The sequence below is a fragment of the Verruconis gallopava genome, assembly GCF_000836295.1.
Source record: "Verruconis gallopava strain CBS 43764 unplaced genomic scaffold supercont1.29, whole genome shotgun sequence".
NCBI classification, from domain to species: domain Eukaryota; kingdom Fungi; phylum Ascomycota; class Dothideomycetes; order Venturiales; family Sympoventuriaceae; genus Verruconis; species Verruconis gallopava.
This window is the reverse complement of record NW_015622165.1, coordinates 244,275-267,169: the sequence shown is the minus strand read 5'-3', so window position 1 is coordinate 267,169 and position 22,895 is coordinate 244,275. Positions and strand designations below refer to the sequence as shown.

Genomic DNA, 22,895 nt, shown 5'->3' with positions numbered 1-22,895 from the left:
AGAACTAATATTTGTTTCGAATAATATCACGGACACAGGAATCGGCTCAGAAACTATTGAAACCAATTTGTCATCGACGTGGAAGTTTTCGACACGAATATGTATGATACAATTTAATTTAACAACCTACATTCTTTCGAAGATAACTACCATTGCCGACGTATGTATTCAGCTTGATAAATTATCCTAGTTGGATTGCGAGGTTCCCATTGATCGCTTTTACGTCGTCTCATCCGGTACGCGTGGCCTTCAGAAATGCCGAAGTCCATACATCGCTGACAAACCAATGTATGGAAAGTTTTCAACTTCCGGCTGCGACTCGGATAACGACATTGCCTCGTGTGCTTGCTGTAATGAGGACATCGGTCGCCCTCGTCAACCTCTGTTCTTTTATGACCACACACATAATTTTTATAAGAGGTTATGCACATCTTGTTCTGAACTTTAAACCTCTTCCGTGAAGTTGTCTAAATTGCTCGCTGCTTGATTTTATTTTCATATAACCATATAAAAAATAGAAATAATGCTTGTGCCGGCAGTGCTGCAGTAGCTCTGTGTTTCACAGTCTTTCAACACAAACTGGTAGAAAACGTAAAATGGCCTTCAGGTGCCGATGTGCCATGGATATGAGGTTATGACAGGTTTGTTGTAAGCTCAGTGAATCTTTCTCAGCAGTCATCGATGACGGTGTTTCTTTGTCATTTCATTGAATCACCGAATTTGCATCAGAACATTCTGAAACTACATTTGCGAACATGGTAATGGCGAGTTCTGTACGGCCACGAAGATTAGTTTTATCACTCCAAACCATGACGTATGTTTGAATTTCAATTGTCAAGATCCGGTAGTCACCCAGGAAGTGACAGCAACTCATGTGTATATCTTCACGAATGTCTTCTAAAACCAGGCTTGAACGACGGAATAGTTACAATGCGCAGAAACCGCCTTGAGAATACTTGACCCTTATCGGTTGAAATAACGTACTAACTTGTTTTAAGATAGAAATGCTTCTATTATTGTCAATCTAATCGCCGACGGATTGCTTTTAGGATAATGTCCATAGTTGAATTCCATTTACAAGCTTGCGACCCAAATGGGGAAAAGCAAGATCAGGTCGTCACCCTAGCCATGTTGTCACCAAAGATGCGACTATCTATCGCCTTATGAGTTCCATCTCTAATTCAGTAAGGAAGCACAAACCAATACTGCCTTCAATGTTGCTTTTCGTCGGCGCCACATCGAACTCGAAAATGTTTGTCTCAGTTAGGAGGATAACATAACAAAACACGAATTTGCAAGAGGTCTCGTTTTGCTCCAAAGATTCGAGAAGGCGGCTCGAAAAATGTATTTTGACAAACAGAGGTTATTTCGTAGAGAGCCAACAGAGCATCAATGATGTGCGGGGAAGGTGTCGAATTCCCGGTGAGGGGTGCATTACCCGGATCGAGGGTTTCTAAAATTTACTTCATTGCCGAGACTTATCTTCGCTATTCAGTATTTGGATCTCGATTATCACCATTTGATTTTGAAGATTTCGACGAATCATGTGTAGTATCGAAAGCAATCGGTGCGCGGTCTCGGTTGGCCCGAAGAAATTTGAGATACAGGATCGGCCTCTGCCAGAAGATCCTTTGCAACCAACAGAAGTTCTTGTGAAGGTCATTGCCACGGGAATATGTGGCTCCGATGCACATTTGTGGGAAGTTGGCACGCCAAAACCCCTGGCCCTGGGTCATGAGTCTGTTGGCATTATCATCGAGGTCGGATCGAACGTGAAGGATCGAAAGATAGGTGATAGGGTTGCTATTGAGCCTCGTCAGTCGTGTCACGAGTAGGATGGTCGTTGCTTCCCACTGTTTATATTGACCCTAACTTTCCGTAGGTGCTACTTTTGTAAGAGAGGCCATCCAAATACATGCACGAATTTTACGCATTGTAGTACCCCTCCGACGGAAGGAAGTCTATGCCAGTACTTCCGCTGCAAATTTGCGAGAGCTGTACCGATTGGCGACAAGATCTCTTGGGAAGTTGCAGGATGCATACAACCACTGGCTGTCACTGTTCAATTATGCCGAAAGGCCAAGCTTCGACCTCATCAAACGGTCGCAGTCTTGTAAGTAGTCCGAAAGAGATTCATAGTAACTGTTACTAATAATGACTTCCTAGTGGCTGTGGACCGCTTGGATTATTGGTAATGGCGGTGGCTAAAGCGTATGGCGCTCGACGAGTCATTGCGTTTGACATTGAGCAAAGCCGCGTTGACTTCGCGACCAAGCACTATGCAGATATTGGGGTGCTATGCCCGAAAGACAGTTCGCAGGATCCAGAAGCTTTTGCAAAGCAGTTTTTGACTTCGAAGTTGAAAGAGACCGGTCTTGAAATGGGATTTGATGTTGCGTTCGAAGTAACAGGCGCGGAATCAGCCGCAATGATGGCTATATATGCGTTGCGAGCACAAGGGACTTGTAAGATCTAGTGCCCCTCTTTCGTGTCAGGTTTCATCAACCGTCTGATCCTCTATTAGACGTCCAAGCGGGCCTGCATTGGAAGCCCCCGCGAATGCCTATGCTGTGGGTGGTTGCTAAGGAGCTGAAAATAGTCGGTATGACTAACTGTTTGAGTACGTCCTAAGTTTTGGTTTAACAATATACACAGGCAGTGTTTCCTATGGTTGGGGGTGTTTTGAGGAAGCAATTGATCTGATTGACAGGAAACTCGTTGACTTGTCTCCCATGATAACAGCGACTTACCCCTTAACACAGTCTCAGCAGGCGTTTGAGGCCCAGGCACGCAGAGAAGACATAAAAATCATCATAATGAACCAGCAGTAGTATAGAACTAGATTGATCCGAGCCTGTGTTCAAAAGGCATGCAGATATATGACTACAGGCTGTCTTGCTCCTACCTTCTCCACGATTTATCAAGTTCCACCACCTCAAATCTACAAGCTTTGACAAAAAGTGTCTAGAAAACATAATATATCGATGTATATTTGATTCACAGCCAGCCCAACACTGCCGATGACATAGATGAGGACAGAGAATTGGGATGGGATACACCGCTAGTCGGTGAGAGACTCTTTGCACAATGATTACGATGCATTAGACTCGAACCCCATGCGATAAAACAAGACGTGGACAGCTCAGCTCATTTTGATACGACTTAGGATGCTGATTGGGGGGAATAATAGACAGCCCCGGTTGCAGTTACGAAGGTCAACGGAAAGCTGTATTCCCGCTTTGCAGCACTTTCGCTAGTAACGAAGCTAAAACTCCTCCGAGGGAGGCGTTGTTCACGTGGAAAGAAAGAATTGCACAAAGAACGGCTCTATCCTCGGCAGAGACACGATGTACTTTTCCGTCAACAGTTAAGGAGGTTGGTATCTACGGCGTCTTAGCCTACTTGACGCCTTCTGTGAGGAAATATCCACAATATCATCCATTTTTGGAGTGCTGTAAAGGAGAAGGATCTTAAACGTGACACGGGATGCGGCTTTGAAGGCGTTAATATCAATATCTGTGGCCGTGGCCGCTTCAAGTCACTCTCAGTTATGAAAAATGGATTGTGCGCTACACGATTACGACCGATTCAAGAGACAGATCGTGAGAAGGGGGAAGAATTTTTGCTCGGATATCTCGTCTAGTGGCGGATTGTAAAACTTTGCACGCCCCCCTTCCATTGCCACGTCCAAGTTGCAACTCTAACTAGGAGCGGCACGTCCAGAGAGTCTGGATTCTTTATCTTTCCATGAAGGCATAGCCCATCATCTTCCTCTTGCCACTGTTGACTTCTAAATTCTCTACCTTCTTGACGTGATTGCCTCTCTCTCCACCATCGCCCTCCCCGTCCTGCTTTTTCTTCATCTCTTCCAGCATCTTGTCTAGCCGACAGTGCGGACAGAGTCCAAGAAACGTCTCCGTCTCTCTGATGAGATGTCCCCCGACACAAGACCACAGAAGAGAGATTTCATCCTGCGCGTATCGACTGCAACGCTGACTTATGGTCAACTTCGAGTGCGACCCTGGACATAGCGTGTACATTGTGGTGGTATAGACGCACATCATGGTTGTTTTGGACAGCCAGGAGAGGAGGTGAATCAGGGAGAGGCAGCAAATCCACAATATTGTCAACGATTACGTGTGTTACAAAGGCAAGAGCAGGCGACAGTGTAGTCACTTGTGTGGTAAACGTGTGTTCTTGATAACGCTCTTGCAAGATACGTGCGGCGGTGAAGACTAGAAAGAAGTTGGCAAGGGAACGTAGAACAAGTAACTGTCTATTGAGCATGTTTTATTAAGTGAACTATTTGAGTTACCACAAGTACTTCGTGGTGGGTTGGGTGGCCTTTTGACAGTCACCCGCTCTGGGAGTTGCTCCATCCCCAAGTCTTCGATCCGCTGGACCGTTGCGAGAGAAGAGATCTCCTCCACCTGTAGCCCTAACTTTCGTGGTTCTGAATATAAACCACTCAGACGCGTGGGCTCACCAATCTTCTTGATGGTTCATGCAAGATATGCTTTACATGCCGTTGGACGTTCACATGGTGCCTGAAGGACCAGGGCCTCCAACTTCTCGTGATCGGGATGGCAGCTCGAAGAGTCGGCCGTGCGTAGTGTCGTCCGTTGCTGTGTTTGCGGTCAATCCTTGGGTCCTTCATTTAATGTCCATGAGATCTTCACCCAAGCTGTCTCTCCGATCTGGAGCGGGTCTTTTCTTTGACGTGGTCTCGTCCTTGGTCAGATCTATGAGATCTGGATGCTCCGGCGGCGTGCTGTCGCTCAGATCTGAGTGGGCAACTTGCCCGTTGATCGGTTGTGGTTCAGGAAGATCTGAGGTTGGTCCATTGGTGTTGTGGGTAGTGAATGACGAGGCTGCTCCTTCGACGTATTCGGGTGGTGGGCTGCACACGTCACACTTGCCTTCATCGGTGTGGATGGCGGTGATGATCTTGTCGTGCATCGATGTTCGATATCGCTCGCCAAGCTCACACTTCTCGATGACCATCTCGACGTTGTGCCCGCAGGCAAGGAATTGTGTTTGCTCGAAATAGCACATTTTGATCCTCTTGCTAATTGATTGGATTGATATTTGGATAAATGAAGCGAGACTTGTATTGCGGTTCTATGTTAGGTGATGTTGTTGGACGAAAAGAAGCAGGCATGTTGACATGCAACGACAGGAATATATACACCAAAGTGAAGCATGACGAAATGCTTTGATAGATAACTAAGCAGACTCCCGGGAATGATCTACTCGCAGCGACAGTGTTCGCGTGTGTACTGGCTCAAGCAATGAAAGGTCTCCAACAGCCTGGCGGATGCGAGAAGTCTCGACGAAGATACGTAGCGAACCAACGAAACTTCTCGTACATCCTAGTTGCTTCTGGAGGCTAACCAAAGCGCTAGCCTAAATGAGGAAAGGCGTCGAGCAAGGATCCTCGCCTCGCCTAGTCCGCATCCTTGACACCAACGAAAGAAGCTGATTGGCCATGAAATTACCTCGTACGACTTCCTCATATCATCTTTGGATACCAGAACCAACCCCGTGCCACTGTTACATTTCGTACAGACGAGTTCACAAATAATCTTTCCCGATCCTCGTCTGCCAGCTTCTCTTCTCTCTCGACCTTATTGATGGAAGACTCTATCTATCAAGACCGTTCAATCTGCCGTTTGTCTCCAAGAAGCAGAGACAACTTGCCATTCCCTTGCGTCCCCACCCAGGAATTGCAGTCGAATTGCTCACAGGAGTTCATCAATATCGAAAATTCTACATACCAGTGCAAGCGTTGCTACAGCGAGAAAAACATGCTTTCAGTAGCCAGCCGAACAATGCGCAAATGATCATGCCATCCTTGGCCACGCTACCAACGCGCATGGCGACTTCATGGAAACCATGTACACGTAAAAGCAAACCCCTGGTCGCGATGACTCTTTCGTGCATGCAAGCTCATGGACCGTCAATAGTCTTGAGGCTCCATCTCGCGACGAGCTCTAGATCGAAATAAAAGTAAGAAACTGTGGAGCGTCAACAAATATCAGCGTTCAGCGCTCTGCGTCGCAGCATTCGATCCGCGGTTATTCAGGTAGACCGGGCGCTAGGTTCCAAGTTTCCAATCCAGCCGGTTTGCATGTTCTGCACTAAACTATCTGAGCCAAGTCGTGATATCTTCATTCCCAAACACGTAGCATATCCGCAAGTAAGGTCCGTCACGCGTGTTCTGCGTAATGTTGCCTCATTTTTGAGGTGAAGGAACCGCATGTCCGAGCTGAACACAATGTTCTGACTAGTTTAGTTGATACGCTGAAGGATTAAGGCAATGAAGAGCAGCGGGATTGGCATTTGCGATTCACTCCCGCCGGATGTTTCCGCTTCAAGTATATAAGTTACATCAAGTCATGGACGAAAGATTATCAATACACAAAGCACGTCTTATAATAGTCATATCGTCTACAAAGTTGTTCCAGGTCACGCCGGTCGCCCCACGCCACAACCATTCTATACATACAAGGTGCATGTAGAAACAAGCACCGGTTTCATGGAAGGTGTAAAAATGTCCGACACCGGCACATCCTCCGAGGAGCCGAAAGGAACACCCAATCTGAGCCGCTCTTTCATTGCTCAATCGCGATCAAACCATCGACCCCACCTACTTTTACTACCTTTCTTCTCGGCTCCGGCATAATGCTCCTCCTCGTCTTCCCACTTGAGTCTTTCTAGTCGTCTCCTGGCCGAGTAGGCGCGAGTGAATCTCCAGATCTCCGTGTCCGCCAGATTCCAGCTCTCAACCGCATCGCGGATGGCAATAAAATGTTTGCTTTTACTTGCCAGACCCTCTCTAATTTTATGCAGCCTGTCTCTCTCCAGGCTGAGCTGTTCCTGACTCACGACCGGGCCCTTCGTCTCAGCTTTAGGTCGCCTCTCCGGACCGGGAACCGGAGTCTCGCTCTTTCCATCGCCCGTTCCGTTGCGTGGGATGTCGAAGCCAAATATCCAATCTAGATCTTCGTGATACTCTGTCTCTGCTGTCAGAAACAGCGTATTCCAATACCCATGCTCCCCAGCAATAACTTCTTTAAGCGAAGATGATCGTCGAGCTGCACTCACACCTTGACCAAGCCAATCCTGAGTTATAGCTGTTATCCAGGCATCACGTGACTTGAAGCCAAGGCGGCGAACAAATCTAACTTCGACGCTGTCACGCTCGGCGTTCAAGGCCGTAGTCGTGAATGGGTGCGGGACGGAGCCAAGTTGGAAGAGACCGGAAATGTTACGATATCCTGCGGCTGTCGTGATAGGTTTTGGTTGCGAAGATATGCAACGCTTGCAGGTGCGCAGGTTATTTGGTGGACAAGAGGTGGGGATGGGGTTACGAGGGCAGTCCGTCAGGTTTCCAGCGATTTCGTAGGCCTGTTCTGTCAAGACAGTCATAAAGCGCGGGAGGGGTTTCAGTACGGCGACTCCCTTATCAAAGGTATTCTGCCATGTCGTCTGTAGGTGCGCGTTGATGAGTTCAGACAGCATCCTGTATCCACTGACCATATCCTTCTTGTCGAACATAGTTTCCGCAATGGGCTTGTAGTTTTCCTTGATTACATCCCATTCATAATATGCTATTGAGTCCGTTTTGGCCACTTGAAAGAGTTCATCAAATTTCTTGTCGCTCAAGTCGGAGACTTTCTTCAACTCTTCTGGTCTCTTGATCGCCTCCTCAATAGCGTTGTTAATGTCTTTCTTGCTACCGCAGTACAGCCCACTCTTCAATTTCTCGAATTTCGTGAGTTGAGGGTACGAACCTCGTCGAAGGAACGTAAGGGTCGACGATTCGTGCGAAGCCATTGGAAAGGCAAGCCAGTTGCTCAGGATCCCGTCGCCCATAGTGCCCCAGGCAAGCCAACGCATCAATTCTATGTCAATATTGTCTTGTAGACCCATCATCTGAACTTTCTTGTAGAGGGGGTTGTTCAGAGCTTCGGCCTTTCCAAGCACGATAGGTTTGAAACCTTGCGCCCACCACGCGCGACGCCATTGGAAAAGAAGTCTCTCCTCAGCGTCCTTGATTTCCGGACTGACTTTGGCCTGCATGGTCTGCTCATAGTAGGTATATATTGGCGGACGGGTCCGCAATGGTGGTAACACCGCCCGCTTCTCTTCCAGTGTTACCGAGCTGGAGAATGGATTTCGCCACCGCCAGTCTGAATACCATCGTGCCTCTCCTGCCGATGAGTTCTCCTGCTCCGGTGGTTTGTGTGCCGCCGGCCGAAAAGGGTTGAAGCTGTTTGGTATCGACGGAAGGTGAGGATCCCGTATCGACTGAGGGATATGCTCAGTCACTGCGGCCACAGCTGGATACTCAGATACAGAGGATCCCAGAGACCACAGGAAGATAAATGTGGTGAATATAAATGCGAATAAGAGCTGAAAACGCCGCGGAGGCATCACGATGTTAATCGGCCTGCCGAAGCAGGTACGTTGTGTCGGCATGGTGAAGGGATAAACGAGTGATGTGCAGCCGCCTTAAAGAAGAATTGTATAGGACGAAAATGATAATCGCGGCTTCATTGTACGTTTGCGCATAACATGTGATCTCAAAACACTGTCCAATTTACAGAGTTGAGAGCCATGGAATGATTGGAATGATCGTGTGCCAACTTCTCCCTGGAGCAATGGAGCATTTCTCGACGTGTCTTAGAAGAATTTCCAGAAAGAGACTAGCGGCTTTCGCCAGCGCTGACGTACTCCGAGGACGATTGCTGAAATCGACTTAAGCTGAAACACGACCGACCAACTTCAGCACTACGCACGCGACGGTTGCAAGATGCAGTGTGAAAGCCAACTGTGTACAATCGGCAGATTCGATCGCTATGAGGCCAACCAATGCGCCGTAAGTTTGCACACATCAGAGCAAGCTGTTGACACAGTCGGACTAATCCAATATCCTTCGGACATTCCTATTTCCCGCGACTAAACGTAAAAAGACGTCGCCATAACGCAACGGAGGCAAGATTCATGCCACTTAATCAAATCATGATGCAAATAACCAGCATAGCTTCGTATTTTGATTAATGGCCGCCGTATTTGATAGAATCTAGATTGAAGTCATGATCAGTTGTGACTCAGTTGGCTGCTCGTATATCCCTATACCACAAATAATCCATTCTGTCCATAGCTTTTGATCCTCATTATTCAAGTCTTGCGTCTTCCTTCAATTCTTCGTAAAGTCAATGCTCCGTTAGTATCGATGTCTTGCCAGCAGTCATTAAACATTCTCATTTCGGGCTGTGGGATTGCAGCCCCTGTCCTCGCATACTGGCTCTTACGTGCCAACCCTTTAAACACCATAACCATACTGGATCGAGACCCAGAGATACGACTCACCGGTGCCAGTGTGGATATACGTTCCTCGGCTGTAGATATCATTAAATGGATGGCAGTCGAGGAGGAGATACGCAAACACACCACCAATGAAGAGGGCATTCAATGGATCGACGCCACTGGGAAGCCGATTGCGACAATGAGGGCAACTGGTAGAACAGACATCCAAAGTTTCACCAGCGAATTTGAGATTTTCAGAGGAGAACTCGCTAAAATCTTCCTCGTCACGGTTCTCGACAGGGTGAACGTGATTTATAACGAGACGGTTGAAAAATACCAGGAACTAGAAGATGGCGTCGAAGTCACGCTCACCATGAGCAAAAATATGGTCAGATATGATGTCCTTGTTGCCGCTGATGGATTTGGCTCAAAAATACGAGGGATGATGCTAAACGCGCCTTCGAGGGATCAGGTCTTCGACGAGGGCGTGCACATTGCCTATTTCACACTCAAGAAAGACTTGCTACAAGGAGGCAAGTATGCTAAGTGGTATAGCACAACAGGAGGACGATGCGTCCTCGTACGGCCCGATCCCAGTCCCGAGGGAAGGACACGAGCAAATCTGATGACAGTTACAACGAAAAAGGACGTGGGAACGAAGAAGAGACTAAATGACGCGTTGGCAAAGGGTAACAACGCGTTCATGGACGTCATGAGCGACATGTATAAGGATGTCGGTTGGCTCACGCCTGAGATATTGAAGGGCATGCGCGAGAGCGACGACTTCTATTGCTCCCTTTTCGGGCAAATCCGCTCTCCACATCTTTGCACCAAACGAGTGGTCCTCCTTGGCGATGCGGGCTACGCAACACCGGGGATAGGCACGTCTCTCGCTATAATCGGTGCCTATGTGCTCGCTGGCGAACTGGCGACCACTCCGGACCACATTCCCGCCGCGTTAAAGCGATACGAAGCGTTAATGCAGCCCTTTGTGAAGTCTCACCAAGGAGGTGTGGGCGAAATCGCCATGCAACTTATGGTCCCCCAGACAAGGCTGGCAATCAGCATTCGGAACGCCTTTCTCTTCACATTCATGGGACTGAAGCTTGACAGGGTCGTCATGAGGGCTGCAGCTTGGATGGGCTTTTCGGAGAAGAAACTCGCTATGCCTGATTATCCGTGGACTAAGAACGAAGGATAGATCTGGGTTCAGGAATTTCGTGCCCTGTATCAACATTGTTTGCAATACTCCACTTTGGGTTGTAAAGAATAATCGCAATTAATTATATGCTGTTTGCCTAGTTCACACTGTTATTTATTCGAGTCATCATTTGTCGGTGGAGACGATCTGCTCGATGGCCTACCCATTGAGGTTGCTCTTGATTTCTTTACCGCGAACCTGTTTAAAATTAAAAGTAAAAAAAAGAACTAATAAAATGGAACAGGAGACTTCTCTTGTACAAATATGTAGCTCCATGAACCAGCGCACTTATCTTAAATAGGCCCAGTGTTGTCGCTTCCCTCTTCGCTCTTCTCCACCACGATTCCAGTATCCTCGTTATCAATCACACGTCCCAAAGGTGCCGGACTGCTACTCGCTCCAATCTTCCTTACATCTCTGCTCACCTTACGAACCGCCCGTCCCTTGACAACTCTCCTCTCACCGACGACATCATTGTCTTCCCCAAATAGAAAACCTTTCTCCTTTCTTTGGACATGATATTTTTTCTCGGGAGGCGCAAAAGAAGGGCGTGTGGAATCGGACGAATCCTCCTGGCTTAAGATCCACGAGTAACTAGATTGCTCGATTCGCGCTCGAGATGTGGCGTGATTCGGGTATGCTCTCGCGGCAGGTGAAGGATCTAACGATGCTTTCGCGATTGAAGGAGAAGTGGCAGAAACATGATGTGTGGATATGGAGGTAGTGGGTAGACTAGGTGGCGGACTCGATGTGGCCATTGGCCTGGTCGCTGCTGGCAGTGGTGATGGTGCAAGCGAGGATGTCATTCGCTCCAAACCCGAATCCTTCTGTTGATTCTCTAAGTTTGGCATTTCTTCCTGAACCTTTGCTGTATCACCAGACGTAATCTCAGCTTCCTTCGTGGCAGCCGTCTCCGTCTTCCTAGATATTTCTTCCTCGGGCAATGGCAACGTAGAGTCCTGCAGAAATACCTGCACGAATTGCACCTTCGCAATCGCCATGCTTAATTTTTGTAGAGCTTCCTCTCGCACTCCTTTTCCGTCCGCAATCTCTTTTTCAGCTGACCAAAGGTCCGCTACTGCAACCTCAAGCATCTGTGCCAGTTCCTTATTTCTTCGCTCCAACGTGGTTAACTTCCGCAACACGTTCGCTGCGATGTTTCCTGCGGTCTCAGTGGAGGATTTGTTACTCCTATGTCCAGGACTCATCAGAGAAGATCCCCGTGGCGAACCTCGGCTAGTGACCTGGAGATTCTGCACGTTCTTGCGAACTTCCCCCACAGCATCGCGTACAGCTTGATTAAAACCCCACTTCTCGCCGCGATTCATAAAACCACGAGCAGCATCGTTGATCAGGGTGTCGAAAGCATTGGGAAGGCCAGTTGGAACAAAAGGCGATCTTGAGCGTTGAGAACGTGGAGTGCCAGGAGAGATATTGGTGTGATCTGGTGTTGATGGTCGTTGGGGACGAGGCTTGAATGGAAGGGGAGCTCTCTTGGAGTACTTCTTTATAATATCACTCCCAGCTTCTACGCTGGGCGTTGAGCGTAGATACCGAGCATCCAGAACGAAGGAGCGCGGAGGATGTTCAGGAGAGGTTGGAGGATATCGCATAAGCAGCATTAATGCATCGTTAGTGTCGGCATCAATCACTGTCTCTACTTAGAAAGGAAGATTTTCCAATGCACTTGAGGTCAAGCTCACAATTCCATCGAATTCGCAGGATCATGGCGATGCAAATATAGTCTATGAGCTCAAGATTTGGATCGTCGGCGAAGAGCAGGTCCCAAACTCGTAGTGTGTCGTTGAAAAGGAATTCCCTTCCGAACAATAATCGCACCCAGCGCCTGATATTCAAACGTTAGTCGACAGAAATAGCTAAGCAAGTATAGCCCATACATTAGAAACAACTGCGGTGAAATATCCACCTCCATCAAATGTGCAGCTAAGCCAGGATCATACTGCGGAAGCAGGGTCATAAATATATGACTGCTTTTCTGAAGCATAGCGGATTCGTTTTCCACATGATTAACACCGGATCTTAGGAATTCCTGGGTTCCCACGCCAGCCGGATCATAAAATGACTTTGCTGTCCTCATGATCTCAACAAAGAGTGTGAAGGAATCATGCTCAACGTATCTCGCATCCAGTACCTGATGCAACATTTGCTCCTGCTCATCTACCTTCACAGCGTCCCTTTCCACAGTCCATAGGATAAAAGCGAGAAGTTCATGCATGCCCTGTCTGTAACCGACATCACGGTTGAGTTTTGTGTAGACAAACAGAATATCCAACATAAGACTTTGCGTTTCCGGTTGCCGGAAGTACGTATTCTCGGGCATGCACCGCTCTATGTCTTGAAAGATTTCCTGTCGGATGGCTTCGTCTTGCCTCAAGGTGGTCCACGGTGACTTTATATACAAGACTTAGTCCACAGTCAGACTATTATATGCCCGAGACTATGAGATAGAAGGAGTGGCAGATCATACCTCAGTGTTCTCGACAAGCGGATCGTCGGCAGTGTCCACCTCATCAGGATTCTCTATAGCGCGTAAATAGTGTGTGCGTAGGGCGTCGTATGCGGAGCGGGACTTGGTGAGACTGGAGAGCCATTGTGCTTGATCAAGGTTACGGAAGAGCAAAAATATCTGGACTCATCATTTTAGCCGCTCATTCACGCTTCGTGGTTTCTATTCCATGTACCTTCCAGCAAACAGATCGCAACCCTTCGAGGATGTCAAGGTGCTGGTCTGAGTCGAGGACCGCAGCTTGGAACTCGGCGAAGTTCGAGTACGCCAATAGCAGCTGTTGGTATTGACTGTACCCCACATCAGCAGCTTTCCTTTCTATATGTAGATACACCAATCTTTTACTTACTTGACCTCAGCCGCTGGTCGCATGTTTGTCGTTCACAGCTTGATTACATCACGCATCTTGACTTTCCTGAAATGCTCCCCGCAAAACGATAAGATGTGGCTTACTAAGCTTTCGGACCCTTGCAGTGTCAACTCAAGTACTAATCCCATTCTGTAACAAGAGGTTTTTCACGTTGCATGTATACGAGCAGAATGGATTTGGATTTGTCCAGACATTGACGCTACGACGACGCGACAGGTAGTGAGGAATGACCCAGCCGCAAAGTACAGACATTATGAGATTGGGCTCTTACTTGGAACAGCTCTCACGAACTTCTTGAAAGGGTTTTTAGTTTTGCGGACGTATTGCTTGCCGTTCTTCGGACTCGATAAACCGAGGAGTGAAGATGATTTCAGTAATCTGAACAACCCCATAAGCAAGAACACTATAGTCTACGAGATCCACGGGATTCCAAGATGAAGCAACACAATAATTTGGAGCCGGCAAAAACCTCGGACGACAGATTTTAAGGGCTAATGAGACGCTATTAGGCAACGCAATTCACATATCTTTTTGATCCTAGCAATCACCGCAAAGATACGTTGACAAAGTCAATACATATTCGAGTGACTATGACACAGCCCGTTACGGAAAACCTTTCGCGGTCATTTATAGATGCAAATTCATGATAGTAGTGACTCCTGCGGAGTAACCAGAATCTTGATATGATCATCCTTGTGCTTGACAAGAGCCTCGAACCCTTTTGAGCTGATCTCCGCGAGCCCAATGCGGCTCGTTACCATCTTTTCAAATCCTTTGAATTTACCTTCAGCAAAATATTTCACAGTGTCGGCGAAGTCATTGTCGTTGTATGCGCGTGAGGCCGTCATGGATATTTCTTTCATCATTAGATACCCGTATGGGTTTGGCATCTGCACCATGTGGTTAGCTTAGCAGTCTTCGCGAGAAAGATAGACCTACTGCTTGCTCCCAGCCTGCAACGTTGACATACAGGCCCTTATACTTCAAGGCATCGCAGGCTGCATGAAATCCTGGGCCCACGCCCGCGGCATCAAACGAAATATCAACACCTTCGCCATCCGTAAGAGCTCGGCACTCGTCGCCAATGTTCTGCTCCATGGGGTTCAACGTATGGTCTGCAAGCTCCTCGTTTTGCTTCCGCCGTGCATCAGTCGGCTCTGAAACAATAATTTTCTTGCAATTGAAAGCTCTCAGAACAAGCAACAGTGCAATACCGATAGGGCCACCGCCTACGATGAGCACTGTTTTATTTGTGAAGTCCAGGTCGCCGGCTCGCTTGACGGCATGCCACGCTACCGCCAATGGTTCTACCAAGGCCCCATACGGCAAAAGAGAATCTGGTATTGGATAAATTTGGCTCTCATGGATGGCCACATACTGCGAGAAGCCACCTCCTCCACCTGACAGCCCCCGAAACCCCCATTTATCGCAAGACACTGTCTCTTTTATCCCACAACGATTGCAAGACCGACAATACAACCGTGGATCGGCTACTACTGCTGTTCCGGATTTCAGATTGGAGTTCTCAGATGCCTGCTTTACTCGTCCACAGAACTCGTGGCCAAGAGTGACGGGTAGTTTCTCATTCGTCAATGGATGTGCGTCCTTTGTCGGTATGACCATTGGCCCTGATATCCATCAGCTCCTGTCTACGAGGACAACGTGTCTCCACACACCCATGATATACTCGTGCAAGTCAGAGCCACATATTCCGCACCAGCTGATTTCAATAAGAACCTCCCCATCCTTGAGATTAGGCTCCGCAACGTCAACGACTCTAACATCTTCTTTACCAAAATACTGCGCAGCTTTCATTGCTTATCTATTACTTGAAAAAAAATTGAAATGAAAATGTATGCAGAAGATTCCAGATTTGAGGGGCACTTAAGTTTGGCATCTCGGGATGTATTGGCAAATGTCAGTTTAGCTCGCTTCGGAGCACAAGAATGCGGAGTAAGCAGGATCTCGGTACCCGGACCAATTAACACTGTGCTCGTGAATGCTCACCATGTGGTAGAAAGTGACCCAGATTTCCCCAATGAAGAATGAAGTATCAGTTCTATTAGAACCAGAATGATCGAATGGCTAATCCGCATGCAAATTCGTTCTATTTAGTGTAGCATGCGGAATGGTCGTTGGAGCTTATAGTCATGATATCCGAAGTCGGCAATCATTACTGGATGCGAAAGTAACCAAGCTTCGATCTCAATCTCCTCCACAAACACTTTACTTCTGAGATCATTTTCAGAACACTTACCGCACTTTCTCCGTTCAATCTTGTGGACAAGTGCGTTTTTCCATGCGTGTTGATAGACTTACAACTAAAATCGTTATACTTTCACTCCTCTTCGCTCAACCCTAGTGCTGTCGCGTACCAGGAAATCAGAAGTGTTTCAGGAGTGTACAAGATAAGAATTTCGTTTCTGTAGTTCAAAGCTGAAGTGGATCCAGGGAGGTGTTGGGAAGGTCGAGATTTCTAGACGGTACCCTTATGATCCTTGGATGCCTATTCCTTGCTTCAACAACGATATTGCCGCGAATCGGGTTTACTCTAGACACTTTTCTATTTCAATATACGATTCTTGCTCAGAAATAAAGCCTTAATAGTAGCAAAGATATGGAGATCTGTTCTAGTCATTTACGTCCCGAAGGAATGCTTACAACCACTTCAAAATTGGAACGCTCTATGCACATATCCTTAGTAGTAGTCGATTACAGACTTGATAAACATCAATGCCCAAAAGGATAGTTCACTATACTAACAGTTTTTAGTCATGCATCACAAGAAGTTCCATATTTCGCCATTCGGTGCGAGCAATGCAGGGGCTGGTACTTTATCAATAGTTCCACTGAGCCAAATACAGCGAGGGAAGGGTAACAGAAATATCCGGTAAGCATGCTACGTATCGAATATGATCAAGCTGCATTGGACCCGTGGTGTTTCCGAGATTTCTCGAAAATGACAAGCACTCCCTTTCTAATCTGAAAAGACTACGCGAGTGATTGTAAAAGGAATAGTTTCCAGGGTATAGCCATCAAAGCTAGATTAGAATTTAAGAAAAGATCATTAAGAAAAATAGAGGCCGAATTCTCATCAAACTTAAGCCAATAATCGATCATAGGTTAGTCCTTGCAGTTTTCCCAGGTATAAACTGGACTGGAGTGAAGCGCTTTTGAGGTCAATTTAAGCCATATCGATGGAAGGTATGGGGAGAAGTCAATCCCATAGTCCCCTTTTTGCAAGCACTTCGTGTGTTCCGATATTCTGTTACAGGTCTGACTACAAACCTTCTTGCCGAGAATCATATTACTCTGCGTTTTTGGAACATGATGCGAGGGATATCATAACAAATAAAAAAGATAATTTTATCGCATTCGAAGTTATTTGAATAGGCCTCGGTTCGATCCTTTGCAGTTTCAAAAAATGGAAAATGGAGCTTTTAAGCTCATCCAGGCATTTATTCACCTAAAGCCGGCGCCGTGGCTGATGATAACGAGCCAAAAGCCCGAGTGAGCACTCTTCTTAAGTCTCTAGCTTGTCCTAGGTAAACCGGGCTAAGAGGCACCTCGATGTCAGATGACCGCCGCGTCAGGGTAGGGAGAGTGACTAAGTTACACTCGCAACGGATGTGTAGTCTTGGTCGTACATTAAGCATTCCAGCGAGCGGGTACGGTTACCTTGCGGTGGTAAGGGTATCGGGACTACCTATCATTCAAACTAGCCCGACAGATGTAGCCGCCTGAAGCTCGAAGGGGACGCCCTGAGAGCTGAGGGTGGTGAACTGTTTTGCCTCACGTTATATGAGCCCTCAAACCACTATGTTGTCTCTCTTTTTCTTGCTTCATTTTCTCACTGTCTTTATACATATCATTTTTCTTATATATCTATAACCTGCGATTTTTGTTTGCCTAACGGTAGTATCGCCTTATTGGTAGGTGAATTTATGTACTACTTCTGCACTTGGATCAAGTCCATCTTTTTGCACCTCTTTCTTGCTCAACGCAAAACGAAAAGATTTTAGTCTGATGAAAACTCCTCGGTGAAGAGACAATGTTATGGTGGCTCAAATCCAATTATAACTGTTCTTACGTAGAACCACACAGCATCAATTGTTCATATATACTAACTTCATAAATATTTAGCTTAAATTTTCCATAAAGTCATTCTTGATTCAGACCTATCATAGTTTATAACTATGTCATTTAAATTTCCTATAAGAGCTTAGCACGACGAGCTGACGTTTGTGCGATCTAGGTCGACCTACATCTTTAGACAAATCTATGTTCCAAGGTGGACTTTGACTTCTACGGAAAATAATGGCTGCACTAGAAATTGAAGCAAAATCGAGGAAAAGCCAATTGCTTAAGCAATTAGCTACGCTACCATTTTGTAAAGGCTATGGCTTTGTTTCGATCTCAAGTTAGCATAGGCCATGTACTTGCACTCTACACATGTTAATTCCTTGGTACTGCATGGTGCCAAAGACTTATTAGAAATTATTTGCATCCGCACATTAATGGTTATCCACATTTTCGACATTTAAATGTGTCTTTCGTGAACACACCAGCTGCTGGAACATATCAACCGTGTTCCGAGAAATGTACCACGTCGGCGTCATCCTCGTCCTCCTCAATCTTGTCCCGCAGACCCATGCTCTCCTCATATTCCTCTCTAGCAAACGGCAACTCATCTTTCTCTTCCTCCCATTCATTGAGCTTGTCTTCTCTTCCATCTTCTCCGCTTACTTGTGTCTCTACTTTTTCAGTCCGTCTTGGTTCTAGGTCAGGATCGACTTTTGTTCCCAGGTCTCTATCTTCCAAAAACCTTCTTCCAAGCAGTTTTTCAGGGAGGTAGTCCTGTTTCACCTGGCCGTCCACATAATCAGGATTATATTTGTATTCCTTTCCGTACCCAAGTTCTTTCATGAGGCGTGTGGGTGCATTCCTCAAATGCACGGGAACCGGGAGCCCTGCCACGCCCGGTTCACTTAGAGCCTGCATTGCGGCCCCAAATCCGCGATACACGCGTGTGCTCTTTTTACTCAACGCAGCTGCCACTGTCACGTGTGCCAAATTTATGCCGCACTCAGGCATACCAATCTTTTCGCACGCGGTGTAAGCCGCTGTCGCGAGCCCCAGCAGACTACTATCTGCGAGCCCCACGTCCTCGCTGGCAACCACAATGAGTCGACGTGCAATGTACAAAGGATCTTCCCCCGATTGTAACATGCGCGCGAGGTAGTAAAGTGCCGCATCTGGATCAGATCCACGGATCGATTTGTGGAACGCTGAAATTGTGTCATAGTGCTGATCACCTGCACGATCGTAGACCAGCGTCTGCGTCAGCGACTTCTTTAGAGTCGTGGTATCCATGTGAGGCCGCTTAGAAAGATCAAGCGCGAGTTCGAGAAGATTAAGCGCTGTGCGAGCATCACCATCAGCAAAAGCGGCAAGGTACTCGAGGAATTCTTTGTCCAGAAGGCGAGGAGGTTCAATGTTGTCGCCACATTCAGAAGCCAGGGCACGACTCATGATCTGGACGATTGTTTCATCTGTGAGCTTAGCAAGCGTAAAGGTCCGGCAGCGTGATAGCAAGGCGTTGATGACCTTGAATGACGGGTTTTCCGTCGTCGCGCCTATGAGCGTAATCTGGCCGGATTCCACGGGTCCGAGGAAGACGTCCTGCTGCGCCTTGTTGAAGCGATGAATCTCATCGCAGAAGACGATCGTCTTTCGTCCCGTGAGCAGCCTCTCGCTCTGCGCTTCTGCAAAGATCTGCTTACACTCCTTGACGCCGCTGCTCGTCGAATTGATCTCAACAAAGCGTGCGCCTGCCGTATGGGCGATAAGGCGCGCGATGGTTGTCTTGCCCGTTCCGCTGCCTCCCCACAAGATCATCGAAGGCACACGATTCTCTGCGATCAAGCCCCGGATGACGCCGTTCGGGCCGACGAGCTCCTGTCCCATCACTTCATCTAGTGTTCGTGGTCGCATGCGCTCGGCCAGAGGCGCAGAGTCGTGCAGTGCTCGGAGCTTCGCACGCTTGGATTTGGGCGAGAAAGCATCCTGCTTGGCCTGCTCGTCGGCCGCTTCCAATGCTCTCTTTGGCGCATTTGGCGTCTTTGCTCCATTCGATAGAAGTGTCGAAGATGGAGCCTCTACTGCCCTCAGCGGCGGAGGGGCTGTTTGCGTCGATCGGCGGCCGAAGAAGGTATTTGTTTTGGCTGTGTTGGCTGAAGGGGCAGCATCGTCGCTGATCAAATGAGAGGTACAGCCTGAGTCGAGATGCTCGTTGATATCAGATTCCCTAACAGGCTTTGAGCATACGGGACACAAGACCATTTAGCTTTGATGTTCCGATAGGGTTGGGTTACCCGGATGCGAGCTAGGATGTTAGGGATGTATGGGGGGCAAAGATAGCTTCGAGACGACCACGAGTACAGCTGAGGAACGACCTGCCGTCAACGGTAAAGGAAAGGAGCACAAGTCCGGTTTAGAGCCAGCCTTGTCGCGTGCTGACGCGCCCTGGTACAATCTCTCCCCGGCCCGTGGTAGAAAAAGCTCTCCGATACCGGCAGCCCATGTCGCATTCTTTGTAGTCAGATTCCGACAGCACGCAATTGGGCACTTGTATTAGAGTTGACTCTTAGGCAAGTCAGCCATGAATGCCTCTCCTTTGCTCATATCCCGTCTTCCACAAAGGCCTTGTGCTGAATTAGTTTCCAAGGCCCCGAAGCTGAGTCTTTCTCGTAGGGCTCAAAGACTTCAATCTCCTAGGGCGTTCTGCACCTCACTATCCAGGATGGCTGAGCCTTTCAAGCCGGCCAAGAGAGTCGCCAATCAGCAGCAGGATGTCTGGTATGTACTGTCCAAGACAGCGCTAGACATGAGCCTCATCGACGTTTGCTAGGTCTATTGTCAATGAGGCTGCCGCTGCCTCTCCCGTTCAGCCAATCGTGAACATGGGTCAAGGTTTCTTTGGCTACAACCCACCGAAATTCATCCTCGATGCCGCAAAGTCCGCCCTGGACCGTGTGGAATGCAATCAATACTCACCAACTAAAGGCCGTCCTCGGCTAAAGAAAGCCATTGCTGACGCGTACTCTCCCTTCTTCGGACGCACTATCAATCCAGATACCGAAGTCACGATCACAACTGGTGCAAATGAGGGCATGCTGAGCGCCTTTATGGCATTTCTCGAAAATGGCGACGAGGCGATTGTCTTCGAACCGTTTTTCGACCAGTACATAAGTAACATCGAAATGCCTGGCGGCAAAGTCGTATATGTTCCCATGCACCCGCCCCCGGACTCGGCAACGAGGACGTCCTCTGCGTCGGGGTGGAAAATAGACATTGAGGCCCTCAAGGCAGCCATAACGCCACGGACACGCATGATTGTTCTCAACTCGCCTCACAATCCGCTAGGCAAGGTGTTTTCAAGGGAAGAGCTTCTCGAAATTGGCGAGCTCTGTGTAAAGCACAAGATCATCATCCTGTCGGACGAGGTCTACGATCGCCTGTACTATGTGCCGTTCACACGTGTGGCAACGCTTAGCCCAGAGATTGCGAATCTCACCCTCACGGTGGGTAGTGGGGGCAAGAATTTCTACGCCACGGGTTGGCGGGTGGGATGGTTGATCGGCCCAGAGCATCTGATCAAGTATGTGAGTGCGGCGCATACGCGAATCTGCTACAGCAGCGTAAGCCCTCTGCAGGAAGCTACGGCAATCGGTTTTGAGGAGGCAGACAAGCACAACTTTTGGGAGGAGTCGATCAAGGAGATGAAAGGGAAGATGGACCGGTTTAACAAGATCTGGGACGAGCTAGGCCTTCCTGTATGCTTTTTTTCTCTATCTTAAGTTCTGCTGCGATGGTTGCTGACGTGGTCAACAGTACTCCGAGCCCGAAGGCGGCTATTTCGTTTGCGTGAACATGGCCAAAGTGAAAATGCCTTCAGACTATGTCTTCCCACCTCACGTAGCGTCACGTCCGCGCGACTTTCAGCTCTCGTGGTTCTTGATAAAGGAAGTCGGCGTCGCAGCCATCCCTCCGACGGAGTTCTTCACGCCGCAAAACGCTCATATCGTGCAGGATTGGCTGAGATTCGCCGTGTGTAAAGAGGACGATGTACTAGAGACGGCAAAGGAGCGGCTTCGAGGGCTTAAGAAGTATATTGTTGAGTAGAAAGGCTAGGGAAAACATATATCTAGATGGCAAGAGGATTAGATGAACCTAAAGAGCCAATAATTCACACTGCTTTTGGGCATCGGACTTTTTTCATTTCTTCCCGAGCGGCAACTGCGTCATTTTACTGGCGTCCATTGTGGTTAGAGACTAATCTGAAAGTTCACCGTACGCACAAGTCAGACATATTCTCTATCAGTTTGGACATTTAAGATGAACCGCCCGTTAGACGGCTTGGCTTGCTCAGCGTCTATCTGCATCAAAAAAGATAGCGCTAGCTCTTTCCATTTATTCCGCTGACTACAAATGCCGATGTCATTTTTTGATGGCCTCTTTCCCCCGTTTGGGTTTACTTCGCGGCGCCCAGAACAAGTGCAGGCATGGACACAAATTGTAAGTCGTACGCTTAATGATCGATCCACTTGCGAAATTACCTTGGCGTGGCCTTGGCAGACCTGTGCATTGTCTTTCCAGGTGCACAAAAGCAGGTTTTGAATGAGGCAGAATTCTTTCGAGTCTTCGAATCCATTTCTCCTCCATCTCGCTGCGGCTCGGACTTCCGCGGCATGGATCAGCCTGGCTTTTACGTACTCTCAGACAGTCCACGACCTTGGCGTCCTGTTTTTGTGTGGTCATTTGATTATTAATTGCATGTACAAAAGAATTACGTATCTAACGCTAGTGATATGCAGTGCACTTGCAGAGGGCGTAACTGTTCAGCAGTCAAACGGCTCAAGCCAGCCCGCATTGCATGTGTTGCACTCAAGCTGCCGAATAAGGGCAATGATTTGTCTGAGATAAACGCGGCCAGAGCGAGCAAAGTCATAGTGTTCGAGGTTTTGGTGATAAGTCACAATCAGAGTAGACAGTGCCAAATTATGCGAAGAGTGAGAAGCTTTGACTAGCCTCCAAGCAAGCCGTTACCCGGTTGTCAACTTTGTGCAAGGAACTTCGTCATTCTTGGTAGTCAGACAGTGTACTATTTCATCCCATGCAGCCTTTCTTAATTCTCGCACATTCCTCGCAGATTCTCCGTAATATCTCTATGCGAAGAACGGGGCCCACCTCACCGTATCTTCGGCATATATCTGCTTTTTGAGGCTCGACAATCAGAACAGACGGGAGATGTACTACGTTAGCTGCAGCTGCTGGACCGTGCACGAAACCCGATCATATATCAAAGTAAAGGTCTGTCAATTATCAAGCGTCTAGACCACCCTTAGCAGGATCGTTAAGGGAAGACGAGCGTGCGCTAGACACGAATCCTGCTCATCCTGCGTCGACGATTCGGGTGAAAA

At 47.9% G+C, this 22,895-nt stretch overlaps 8 protein-coding genes across 8 annotated transcripts; 3 read left to right on the top strand and 5 right to left on the bottom strand.

Moving 5' to 3' along the window:
* Positions 1 to 1,482: 1,482 nt before the first annotated feature.
* PV09_07444 (uncharacterized protein) lies at positions 1,483 to 2,934 on the top strand. The gene is made up of 5 exons (XM_016361207.1): positions 1,483 to 1,831; positions 1,883 to 2,113; positions 2,167 to 2,465; positions 2,525 to 2,602; positions 2,656 to 2,934. Exons 1-5 carry the CDS (start codon positions 1,545 to 1,547, stop codon positions 2,829 to 2,831), a joined length of 1,071 nt encoding a protein of 356 aa, XP_016211027.1. The 5' UTR covers positions 1,483 to 1,544; the 3' UTR covers positions 2,832 to 2,934.
* Positions 2,935 to 4,260: 1,326 nt separating this feature from the next.
* On the bottom strand, positions 4,261 to 5,307 carry PV09_07443 (uncharacterized protein). Its single transcript, XM_016361206.1, has 2 exons — positions 4,680 to 5,307; positions 4,261 to 4,625 (listed from the first exon to the last, which is right to left on the bottom strand). Exons 1-2 carry the CDS (start codon positions 5,053 to 5,055, stop codon positions 4,537 to 4,539), a joined length of 465 nt encoding a protein of 154 aa, XP_016211026.1. The 5' UTR covers positions 5,056 to 5,307; the 3' UTR covers positions 4,261 to 4,536.
* A 1,049-nt stretch (positions 5,308 to 6,356) lies between these two features.
* PV09_07442 (uncharacterized protein) lies at positions 6,357 to 8,650 on the bottom strand. The gene has a single exon (XM_016361205.1). It carries the CDS (start codon positions 8,482 to 8,484, stop codon positions 6,622 to 6,624), a length of 1,863 nt encoding a protein of 620 aa, XP_016211025.1. The 5' UTR covers positions 8,485 to 8,650; the 3' UTR covers positions 6,357 to 6,621.
* Positions 8,651 to 9,236: 586 nt separating this feature from the next.
* PV09_07441 (uncharacterized protein) lies at positions 9,237 to 10,550 on the top strand. Its single transcript, XM_016361204.1, has one exon. The coding sequence runs from the start codon at positions 9,242 to 9,244 to the stop codon at positions 10,514 to 10,516; it is 1,275 nt and encodes a 424-aa protein (XP_016211024.1). The 5' UTR covers positions 9,237 to 9,241; the 3' UTR covers positions 10,517 to 10,550.
* A 27-nt stretch (positions 10,551 to 10,577) lies between these two features.
* Positions 10,578 to 13,439, bottom strand: PV09_07440 (uncharacterized protein). The gene is made up of 6 exons (XM_016361203.1): positions 13,393 to 13,439; positions 13,219 to 13,333; positions 13,005 to 13,163; positions 12,415 to 12,926; positions 12,220 to 12,362; positions 10,578 to 12,167 (listed from the first exon to the last, which is right to left on the bottom strand). Exons 1-6 carry the CDS (start codon positions 13,413 to 13,415, stop codon positions 10,810 to 10,812), a joined length of 2,310 nt encoding a protein of 769 aa, XP_016211023.1. The 5' UTR covers positions 13,416 to 13,439; the 3' UTR covers positions 10,578 to 10,809.
* A 563-nt stretch (positions 13,440 to 14,002) lies between these two features.
* Positions 14,003 to 15,318, bottom strand: PV09_07439 (chlorophyll synthesis pathway protein BchC). The gene is made up of 3 exons (XM_016361202.1): positions 15,090 to 15,318; positions 14,353 to 15,041; positions 14,003 to 14,303 (listed from the first exon to the last, which is right to left on the bottom strand). The coding sequence occupies exons 1-3, from the start codon at positions 15,226 to 15,228 to the stop codon at positions 14,055 to 14,057; spliced, it is 1,077 nt and encodes a 358-aa protein (XP_016211022.1). The 5' UTR covers positions 15,229 to 15,318; the 3' UTR covers positions 14,003 to 14,054.
* A 2,468-nt stretch (positions 15,319 to 17,786) lies between these two features.
* PV09_07438 (uncharacterized protein) lies at positions 17,787 to 19,879 on the bottom strand. Its single transcript, XM_016361201.1, has one exon. It carries the CDS (start codon positions 19,753 to 19,755, stop codon positions 17,995 to 17,997), a length of 1,761 nt encoding a protein of 586 aa, XP_016211021.1. The 5' UTR covers positions 19,756 to 19,879; the 3' UTR covers positions 17,787 to 17,994.
* A 166-nt stretch (positions 19,880 to 20,045) lies between these two features.
* Positions 20,046 to 21,803, top strand: PV09_07437 (uncharacterized protein). Its single transcript, XM_016361200.1, has 3 exons — positions 20,046 to 20,271; positions 20,324 to 21,248; positions 21,307 to 21,803. Exons 1-3 carry the CDS (start codon positions 20,075 to 20,077, stop codon positions 21,595 to 21,597), a joined length of 1,413 nt encoding a protein of 470 aa, XP_016211020.1. The 5' UTR covers positions 20,046 to 20,074; the 3' UTR covers positions 21,598 to 21,803.
* Positions 21,804 to 22,895: the final 1,092 nt, after the last annotated feature.